The following is an 11163-nucleotide window of genomic DNA, read 5'->3' on the forward strand; positions in this document are numbered from 1 at the left end:
TTCAGTAGACTCAAAGCAACATGGAGACAGGGCTACAGGGGAGCTGCACGGCCTGGACCCTCAGACGTGGCGTGAGACCAAGCCTGGGGTGGTGCCCCTGAGGAAAGGGGGTAGGCCCTTGTTTCACCTGTTCTGTGAAACCTGTCTGCCTTTCTTCCCTTCTGCAGCCTCACTGTCCTATACACCCAGGGGTGCGTTGTCCTTAACACCGCTGACTGTTGGGATGGGGTGAAAAAGAACTGTGGGCCCTAATCCCTGAGTAACAGAGGAGGGAAAATACCCCATTCTGTTTGCTTCCTCCCATTTCTCCCCTCCTTTCAGGCTCCTCCCTGTTCCCTGTATTCCAGGTGCAGGCCCAGCCAAGGATGACAGTAAGGAAGCAGATTTCTGGAAGATGCTCCACGAGCGAGAGGAACAGGCCGCTGAAGGGGAGGAGATACAGGCTGAGGTGAGAGCCGGCTTCCTGGCTGTCGCTTTGATGAGGCTGAACCTGGGCTTTGGGCTGCAAGGCCGCCTGAACTGAGGCCATTATGCTATGATCTCCATCCACCTGGTGACGCAGGCATATACCCAGAGTCGTTGCCTGGAGCTGGCACACATCAGCTCGCGTTCCTGACTCTGCCCTTCTCTCATCAGGAGCAGGAACCGAACCTGGACGCAGCAGACCCAGCGCCAGGCTCTCCCGGTGAGGGAATCCTCCACGTCTCCCTTCCTGGGCAAACGCAGAGCTAGAGCTGAACACTGGGAGGGACGTTCAGATTCATTTTTATCACACTGAATACTCTTTGTAGACGACAGTTCTATTCAAGGACGGTAGCAGAAGCCAGTGGTTCCGCTGCTTGCTGACTTTGCATCTTGGACAATTTCCCTTAACCTCCGTTTCCTCACCCTACGTTAGAGAGCTGTTGTGGGGTTAAATGAATCTCGTTTTACAGTACAATGCCTGGAACTGAGTAGACAAAAAATGGTTTATATTTGTGGAAAGAGGAGAACAGGATCCAGGGAAAAGGCGTGCTTGGCCCCGGGATCTCTTCTGTAGTCCTAGAAACTGGCGTGGCTGCCGGGAGGACCTCAGCAGTGCATGGCAGAGCAGGGGTCTTGGCAGCTTGTTAGCATCCTTCTCTCTCTCACCTATGAGGCCACCTTAGGCCACCTAAGAACTCTCTGGAGGGGTATGTTGGCCCCTGTCTTGCAGACCAGACAGGTAGTTCCTGGAGGCAGGGACTATGTCCTTCCTTGGCCTCCTCAACTCTTCTCCTTAGGAAGTCAAAATAGAATTTAAGACATGACGGGTCCATTCCTACTCTTTCATCTCAGATTTTCAGAACAACGTGCAGGTCAAAGTTATTCGGAGCCCCGCAGACTTGATTCGATTGATAGAGGAGCTGAAGGGTGGAACAAGAAAGGTATGGCCCTGCTCCAGGGAGGGGCAGAACCTGCCTCCCTGCCGGGAGCATTCAGAGACGCACCCCTGACTGGGGCCGATGGAGCCGACTCCCTTCCTTTACTTCTCCTGAGTCCCCACTCCCACTTCCTCCCACCATGAAACCCCAACCATCTCCCTCTTTCTCCCGATCCCCACCCACCCAGGGGAAGCCCAACTCCGGCCAAGAGCAGCCTGCAGACTATGCTGCAGAAGTCCCTTCCAAGGAACCAGAGGTGAAGGAGAAGGGTGACCCAGAGCATCAGAACGAGGTGGAAGAAGAGGAGGACGACGATGAGGATGAAGACGAAGATGAGGATGAGCGGCAGTTGCTGGGAGAATTTGAGAAGGAACTGGAAGGGATACTGCTCCCGTCGGACCGAGACCGGCTCCGTGCGGAGGTGAAGGCTGGCATGGAGCGGGAGCTGGAGAACATCATCCAGGAGGTGGGCTCCCCGCTTCCTCCCGCGGCTTCCACCGCTGCCTGTGCCTGTGGGGGGACAGGCCCGAGGGCCCGGAAGAGAACAGAGGACAGCACCTCGCTGGCCTGGGGCGCTGGAGCAGGCGCCCTGAACTGCTATTGTTTACTTAATTAAAAAGTGGGGTACGGTGGACAAGAGGGTCAGAGAGAGGAATGAGGCTTAGATATTACTTCCCAGACCCTGACTCTCACTCCCACCCTGGGCCTTCCAGACAGAGAAGGAGCTGGACCCGGAGGGGCTGAAGAAGGAGTCGGAGCGTGATCGGGCTATGCTGGCCCTGACTTCCACTCTCAACAAACTCATCAAAAGGCTGGAGGAAAAACAGAGTCCAGAGCTGGTGAAGAAGCACCAGAAGAGGAGGGTTGTCCCCAAAAAGCCTCCCCCGTCCCCCCAACCAGCAGGTGAGAGCTGCCAGACAGGAGGAAACGGCCAGGCCCATCGTTTATCCCTTCTGAGAACGCTCACTCTCGCTCTTCCTGGAACATTGTTCTCAGCCATTCCCAACACCTCCATCCATTTGCCCGCTAACCTCCTAGTTGTCCTTTTGGGAAGCAGCTGTTAGAGCATCTGGCTTGCCTCCGTGGCGGTTTTCCGGCTTACTCCTGTACATCCAGTGCCTAGCACTCTGCCTGGCCCCTCGTGGGTGACTGGTAGATATTAACCGGGTGGCAGTGAGCCTGTGTGCCGGACCACACACCTGTGGCGGACTCTGCCTGTCAGCAGTCAGGACTGCACAGGGGGGGCCCCAGCTGGCAGGGTGTGAACGGGTGGCCCCGCTGCTCATAAGCCAATTGCCTAGACAGACTTAAAGTTCCCCTCTTCTTGCACCCTTGTGTCCCTTCCACAGGCCCCGGGGTCGGGGAGACCAGGTGTTACAAATGGAATGTCCTAGTTTCAAACCTTCCATCCCACTATCTCTATAAACATTGAATTGTCTTTTGAGTCCCAACATGTCAAGGGTGCCAGACCACAGTTTCCCAGCCTGCTTCTTCAATTTCTCTGTAGGCCCAGGTGGCCTGATTTTTGCTTTAGAAAACAGTCAGTTTAGGTGATGGGCAGAATTACTGGGTTGGTGTGGGGAAGGGAAACTGCACTGATGGGGGGAGCTTTTTGGGTTGGAATGGGGTTGGGGGTGATGGGTGCTAATTTATTTTGAGCCCGGCTCATATCCGTGTTTGAGATGGAATAACTGCCAAAACCCACTGATGTCTTAGGGAGAGGTGACCGCTGCAGCCCTAGCCCTGGAGTCACGGCTCTGCTTTGTGTCTCCCTGTGTGTCTCTCCCTCCAAGAGGAGGATCCTGAGCACAGAGTCCGGGTCCGGGTCACCAAGCTCCGTCACGGAGGCCCCAATCAGGATCTGACTGTCCTCGAGATGAAACGGGAAAACCCACAGCTGAAACAAATCGAGGGGCTGGTGAAGGAGCTGCTGGAGAGGGAGGGACTCACAGCCGAAGGTGGGCCCTGGAGGGTGGGGCTGGATGCAGAGCCGTTGGAAGGGCTTGCTGCCTGAAGTGGAGGGGCTGGGAACCTCGGCTGGGGACCCGGGGGCAGAGGACCTGCACTGAAGCTCCCCCGCTTCCTCTCCTCTCACTGCCCGTCCTGCTCCTTTCCAGGGAAAATTGAGATCAAGATTGTCCGACCAGGGACTGAAGGGACTGAGGAGGATGCTCGTTGGCTGACTGATGAGGACACAAAAAACCTCAAGGAGATTTTCTTCAATATCCTGGTGAGAGGCACCCCACCCCCGAGTCCTGGCCCCCCAGCCTCCCCTCTCCTGCAGCCCACTGAGGTGTGAAGAGCGAGGGTTCGCCCATCCTGGCCTTGCCACTGTGGCTCTGGGCGCCAGGCCCTCAGCAGAGCCCCGCAGGCCACATGTGGGCCCCACTCCTGCCTGCCCGACACGTGCCGATCTCCAGACCCCCAAGTGCCCAGTGCCTCCCTCGGCTCCCACTCACCCGCATGCCCTCCTGCCAGGTGCAGGGAGCTGAGGAGGCGCAGAAGGAGCGGCAGCGGCAGAAAGAGCTGGAGAGGAATTACCGCCGGGTGTGGGGCTCTCGGGGCGGGGAGGGCACGGGGGACCTGGACGAGTTTGACTTCTGAGACCACCACCATGGGCTCTCAAAAGAGCCCAGAGTCTTCCTAGACTGGCCCTGCCATCACCCCTCACCCCATCTCCCAGGGCCCTAAAGGCGACACAGCAGAGGAGAGCCGAGCTGTGAGCTGTGAGCTGTAACTGAGGCCCAGCTGAGGGCGTGGGGGGCCGCGGGGTGAGGGCTGCTGCTGCTGCTGCTGAGGGCCGCCCTCGAGATGTGCTCTCCCAGGCTTCTCCCCACACCTGCTTCCCTTCCTCCCTGGCTTCCCCTGTTGTTGTCCCCAATCCCCCAACTTGTGGGTTCCTTTCCCCTCGCCACCTAGAGCATCGTGAGCCTTTTGGAGTGGAGTAGAGCTGGGGAGCAAGGAGAGCCGGGCAGTTCAGCAGGCCCCCACCCCACTGCTTTTCGCACTCTCCTTCCCCCTCCCCTTGGATTGGCTTTGACTGTCCTGCCCCATTCCCTTCCCATGCTGTTCCCTACATCTTCTGAGTTGAGGCACCTTCCCTCTGTTGCTGAGACAATGGGAAGAAAGTTGCCCACCACCTCTGACACAGTCCCATGAAAAGGGTAGGTTACAGACCCAGCCACCATCCATGTTCTTGGAACAATCAGGTTTCTAAATAAAGAACTGGACCATCAAACCATCAATCCTTTTTTTCTTTTAGGACGATGGGTGGGGTTGGGGCTCAGGTAGGGAGGAGACTTGGTGTTCTCCTCTGGATAGAGGGCACTCTGATCCCATTCTGTGCTCCACAGTCCGGGCCGCACCCATGGGGGTGGGGGACGCAGTATGAGACCAGGACAGTGAAGCGAAGCCTGCTGGCCTGGCCAGGACTGAAACGCTTGCGGTACTGGGGTCCTTCCTTTTCCTCATTTGTCCATTTCTGTTCCTTCTCTTCTCCCCCTTTATATCCCCAGAGCTACACAGTACACACTGCGTTACCCCACCACAGGGGTCCTCCTGCCAAGCTCTCTCCCTGCAGCGTGCTGCAGACGCGATCCCCACGCCCACCAGCCATACCACTTCAACATTTCCCCAGAAAGACCTCTGCCCTTAGCCATGCTCAGAGAGAGGGCTGCCGCCCACCCAGGCCAGTTCCTAGTATGCCAAGGGCAGGTGGGCACGGGAAGGTGTCTCCACCTCGTCCTCATTGCCAAATGCAAATCGGGGTTGTCCACCTCCGCCTGTTGCTCCAAATCTCTGAGGTGTGCAGCATTTCTGCTGAAGAGTCTGCTGACTCATGAGATAAGGGATCTCTAGAAGGCATGGAACTCCCAGGTCTCCTAAAGTGGAAAGAGGGATTCAGTTGTTGTTAAAGGAAGTTGTATAAGACGGACCCTCTTCCTGCTGAAAGCGCTCATGTACTTAATGAGCGTATTATGTTTATATTATTTACAAATGCAAATGGGTAGGCTTATAAAACCCTGCTTCCCCAGATCCATGTGTGTACATTGAAGGGAAGGATCTAAGACACTGCCTCGAGTCCAGTTGCAGTCAGAATGCTGGGTTCAAATCCTCACTCTTCCACTTACTATTAGTGGGGCCTTGAACAAGTTATTTAACTTTTCAAGTGCTATTTGCTCATGGTAAATATGGATAATTGTACTGGCCGAAGGTGGTCGTGAGGACTGAATGAGATATAGTGTGTTGTGCTCTTAGCAAAGTGTCTGGCCCACAGGAAGTGACCAATAACGAAATAAACCATCTGCTGAGTTCTGAAGAGACTAGATGGTACTTGGAGGCAAGCACTATAGAAGGATTCCCCAGAGCTGATCAGAAGCTATAGTAGAATCCTTAAGAATGAGAGAGTGGCGAGAGGCTGGGATAGGAGGGTTATCTTTGATTTGATAGGGATAGAGTATTATCAGAAATGGAATTCTACAGTTAGACTTAATTGATATTTTTAAGACATTACATCAGAAAAAAAACCAAAAACCAATCCAGAATACACGTTCTTCTTAAGTGCATGTGGAACATTCCCTAGGATAGACCACGTGCTAGGACAAAAACAAGCCTCAGCAATTTAAGAGGATAGAAATTATTTCAAGCATCTTTTCTAATCACAATGGCATGCAACTAGAAATCAGTCATGTCAAGAGAAATGAGAAAAAAACAACTACATGGAGACTAAACAAAATACTACTAAAAACTAGTGTGGCAATGGTAAAATCAAAGAGGAAATTTTAAAATACCTGAGACAAATGACAATGAAAACACAACCATACAAAATCTATGGGATGCAGCAAAAGCAATCCTTAGGGGAAGTTCATAGCGATACAGGCGTTCCTCAAAAAACAAGAAAAATCTCAAATAATCAACCCAACCTACCACCTAAAAGAATTAGCAAAAGAAGAACAAACAAAATGTAAAGTCAGCAGAAGGAAGGAAATAATAAAGATCAGAGAGAAAATAAGTAAAAGATTTTTTTAATTTAAAAAAAAATCAGGAAAACCAAGAACTGGTTCCTTGAAAGGGAAGACCATTGACAAACCTCTGGCCAAGCTCACCAAGAAATAAAAAGACAGGACCCAAATAAAGTAAGAAATGAGAGGAGAAATAACAACCAGTATCATAGAAATATGAAAAAGCATAAGAAAACACTATAAACAATTAAATACCAACAAATTGGACAACCTAAAAGAAATACACACGTTTCTAGAAACATATAGCCCACCAAAACCGAATCAAGAAGAAATAATTTGAACAGACCAATTACTAATAGAAATGAAATAGAATCTGAAATTAAAAAAACAAAAAACAAACAAAAAAACTCCCTGCAAACAAAAGTCCAGGACCATATGGGCTTCACTGGGGAGTTCTACCAAACATACATTAAAAAAAAAACAACAAAAACTCATACTTATCCTTCTCAAACTCTTCCAAAAGACTGAAGAGGACGGAACGCTCCCAAACTCATTCTATGAAGTCACCATCACCTTGATACCAAAACCAGACAAAGATATTATTCCCCTCAAAAAGTGCAGATCAATATCTTTGATGAATACGGATGCAAAAATTCTCAGCAAAACATTAGCAAACCAACAACACATAAAAGAAAGATCATACACCAAGGTCAAGTTGGATTTATCACCAGGTCACAAGGATAGTTAAACATATACAAATCAATCAATGCGATATGCCACATCAACAAAAGAAAAGACAAAAACCACATCTCAATAGATGCAGAAAAAGCATTTGATAAATTTCAACATCCATTCATGATAAAAACTCTTACCAAAGTGGGTATAGAGGGAACATATCTCACCATAATAAAGCTATTTACAACAAACCCATAGCCAACATAATACTCAACGGTGAAAAGTTGAAAGTCTTCCTGCTGAAATCTGGAACAAGACAAGGATGCCCACTCTCATCACTTCTATTCAACATAGTATTGGAAGTCCTAGCCACTGCATTCAGGCAAGAAATAGAAATAAAAGATATAGCTTAGTGGTAGAGGGCATGCTTAGCATGGATGAGGTCCTTGGTTCAATCCCCAATACCACCACTTTAAATAAATAAATAAAATTAATTACCTCCCTCCCCCCCACACATACAAGTATCCAAATTGGAAGGGAAGGGGTAAAATTGTCATTATACGTATATGACATGATAGTTTATATAAAAACCCTGAAGACTCCACTCAAAAACCACTAGAGCTGATTAACAAATTCAGCACAGTTAGCAGGATATAAAATTAACATACAGAAATCTGTTACATTTCTTTACATTAACAATGAAATATCAGGAAGTGATAGTTTTAAAAATCCTTTTTAAAGTTGCATCACAAAATTAAAATACTTAGGAATAAACTTGACCAAGGAAGTGAAAGACTTATACACAGAGAACTATAAAACACTGATAAAGGAAACTGAAAATGATTCAAAGAAATGGAAAGATATTCCATGAAGAATTAACATTGTTAAAATGGCCATACTATCCAAAGCAATCCACAGATTTAATGTGATCCCTATCAAAGTACTTAGGACAGTTTTTACAGAACTAAAACAAACAATCCTAAAATTTATATGGAATCACAAAAGACCCAAAATTGCCAAAACAATACTGAGGAAAAAGAATGAAGCTGGAGGCATACCCCTCCCAGACTTCAGACAATACTACAAAGCTACAGTTATTAAAACAGCATGGTATTGGCACAAAAACAGACATATGGATCAATGCAACAGAACAGAGAGCCCAGAAATAAACCTACACACCTACAGTCAATTAATCTTCAACAAAGGAGGCAAGAATATACAATGGAGAAAAGACAGTCTCTTCAGGAAGTGGTGTTGGGAAAGCTGGACAGCTGCATGTAAATCAATGAAGTTAGAGCACCCCCTCTCACCATACACAAAAATAAACTCAAATGGCTTAAACAAACATAAGACAGGACACCATAGAATTCCTAGAAGAGAACATAGGCAAAACATTCTCTGACATAAGTCACAGCAATGTTTTCCTAGGTCAGTCTCCCAAGCCAATAGAAATTAAAGCAGAAATAAACAAATGGGACCTAATTAAACTTACAAGCTTTTGCACAGCAAAGGAAACCATAAACCAGGCTGGGAGGAAATATTTACAAATAATGTGACTGACAAGGGCTTAATCTCCAGAATATAAACAGCTCATACAACTCAATAACAAAAAAACCAAACAATCCAATCAAAAAATGGGCAGAAGACCTAAATAGACATTTCTCCAAAGAAGACACAGATGGCATACAAAATGATGCTCAGTATCACTAATTATCAGAAAAATGCAAATCAAAAGTACAATATCACCTCACACTGGTCAGAATGGCCATCATGAAAAAGTCCACAAATAATAAATGCTGGAGTAGATATGGCGAAAAGGGAACCCTCCTACACTGCTGGTAGAAATTGGTGTAGCCACTATGGAAAACAGGATGGAGATTCCTTAAAAAACTAAAAATAGAGTTGCCATATGACCCAGCAATCCCACTCCTGGGCATATATCCAGAGAAAACTCTAATTTGAAAAGATACAAGCACCCCGGTGCTCATACAGCAGCACTATTCACAACAGCCAAGACACAGAAGCAGCTGAAATGTCCACTGACAGATGATTGGATAAAGAAGTTGTGGTGTGTGTATCTATACACACGTACACATATGTACACAAACCCACAACGGAATATTACTCAGCCATAAAATAGAATGAAACAATGCCATCTGCAGCAACATGAGTGGGCATACAGATTATCATACTAAGTGAAGTAAGTCAGACAAAGACAAATATACAGTACCACTTATATGTGGAATCTAAAAAATGATACAAATGAACTTATTTACAAAACAGACAGAATCACAGACATAAGAAAACAAACTTATGGTTACCAAAGGGGAAAGGCGGTGGGGGAGAGATAAATTAAGAGTTTAAGACTAGCAGATTCAAGTTATTATATATAAAATAGATAATTAACAAGGTACTACTGTATAGCACAGGGAACTATATTCAATATCCTGTAATAAGCCATAATGAAAAAGAATATATTTGTATGTATAACTGAATCACTATCCTGTATACCAGAAAAACAACACTGTAAATCAACTATACTTCAATAAAAAAGTTTTAAAAAGAAAAAAAGGAAAACGAATTTCTAGAAACCTCACTAGATTTAGTCATTTTGTACTTTCAATAATAAATTCATTTTTACTTTACTTTGGCTTCTGGTACAACTCCCATGGAGAAGGTTGTTCTGTCCCAGCTGTGCTAAGGCAAACAAAAGGCAGGGAGCAGGGTGTGTGGCAGATGGTGACCAGGAGCGGGTAAGGAATCGGGGGATGGCAGATGGCAGCAGGAATCCAGGTGAGGACCCCAAGGGCAGCTGAGAAGGTGGTGTGGACGCTAAGGGGCAGCAGCTCTCCTTCAGCCCCCAGGAAGTCCCCTTCAGAGTCCTCTTCTGCCAGCCTGGAGGGCTCAGTGTCCTGTCAGCCCATCCACAACCACCCTTTGTATTTCCCACAGGCCAAGATGCAGCACATGAGGAAAAGAAGCCACTGGAGTACTGAGTGCTGGGATTTGATGTGGGGGTCCTGACACCTTGACCACCTTTCACTGGTGGGAACTGAAAGGCACTTCCCACTGGCCCGTGATTCCCTGTGGTTATTTCACTCTCTCCAGGGTCCTTGTTTCCTCCCCACAGCCTCTCACACTCTCGAGCTTCTGAGGAAGGCAGTGAGATTTTGCCACCAAGAAGGAAAGTGGGGATGGAGGAGGAGAGCCCAGGGTCTCCGATGAAAGGGAGGAGAGGTGGTGGGGTCTTCCAGTTGAGTCTTCTTTGCTACTTCTCTCTTTTCCTCTAGCTTTGCCTTCCCAGACCACACACCTGCATCTGCACCTGTCACTGCACCCACACCCCTGAATCCACACCTTTTTCTGGGTCAGACCGCTGTGTTAGGTGGTCACCCAGCCTAGGACCCTGGAGAACCAGGGCCTCCCATGTGAGTGGGACCTGGGCCCATTCCTGCAACCACTGCTTGTCAGCTCAGTGGCGCACCTTCACTGAATATCCTTTGTGGGGCTGAGGGGTGCAGAGGGCCAGAACTAACTCTACCAGGAGACAATGGGCCATAAACTGGTGTGTCAAGGTGGCTAACAATATGTATGTGGCTTTTCCCACCCTGCACAGGCTGCTGGCCCAACACCACCCCACTTGGCCCCTCTGCCAGGTCAAACGCTTTCAGCTGTCTGCGTCAGCTGGGCACGGAGTTTGTGACACCAGGGACCTCTGCAGCCAGACCTTTCACCTCTTCCCTCCAGGCCAGGAGAGTAGTGTAAGATCTACTTCTGGTACTAGGTGCTCAGAGTGAGCAGGCTGGCCCGGGGCAGCCCTCCAGGGCTGACGCGAGAGCCCTTACCAGGTGACCTCTGAACAGACACTGTTCAGATTACAAATAAACAGAGGTACCCAAGGTAACCTGCCCAACACCGCCTAGCTGGTTTTGAAATCAGATCTGACTCCAAAGTTCCTGCTCTTAACCGAAGCTACACCACTTACTCCAAGTGGGCCCCTCCCCTGTCCTTGTCCTCTAAGCCCCACACCCCAACTCCTTCCCAGAATAGGAGTCATCCTGGAAGTCAGTGACTTCTCTGCTCCTTGGGTCCCCACTGTTGTTCTGACCTGCCTGTCTCCTTCC

General features: G+C 48.5%; 1 protein-coding gene across 12 annotated transcripts in view; it reads left to right on the plus strand.

The window, feature by feature from the left end:
- Positions 1-4641, plus strand: part of OS9 (OS9 endoplasmic reticulum lectin) — a 28809-nt gene extending 24168 nt beyond the window's left edge. Inside the window, exons 7-15 of one of the 12 annotated variants that reach the window (XM_010946327.3) lie at positions 6-110; positions 348-448; positions 637-685; positions 1318-1406; positions 1591-1869; positions 2117-2306; positions 3197-3361; positions 3521-3633; positions 3882-4641. In XM_010946327.3, the coding sequence (XP_010944629.2) occupies positions 6-110; positions 348-448; positions 637-685; positions 1318-1406; positions 1591-1869; positions 2117-2306; positions 3197-3361; positions 3521-3633; positions 3882-4007 (1217 nt within the window). In that variant the 3' untranslated portion in view covers positions 4008-4641. Of the gene's footprint in view, positions 1-5; positions 111-347; positions 449-636; positions 686-1317; positions 1407-1590; positions 1870-2116; positions 2307-3119; positions 3362-3520; positions 3634-3881 lie in introns of those variants that run through there. The other 11 variants (XM_045510159.2, XM_074374624.1, XM_010946329.3 and 8 more) reach the window with 11 other exon arrangements.
- Positions 4642-11163: the final 6522 nt, after the last annotated feature.

This window comes from Camelus bactrianus, chromosome 12 (assembly GCF_048773025.1).
Source record: "Camelus bactrianus isolate YW-2024 breed Bactrian camel chromosome 12, ASM4877302v1, whole genome shotgun sequence".
NCBI lineage: Eukaryota > Metazoa > Chordata > Mammalia > Artiodactyla > Camelidae > Camelus > Camelus bactrianus.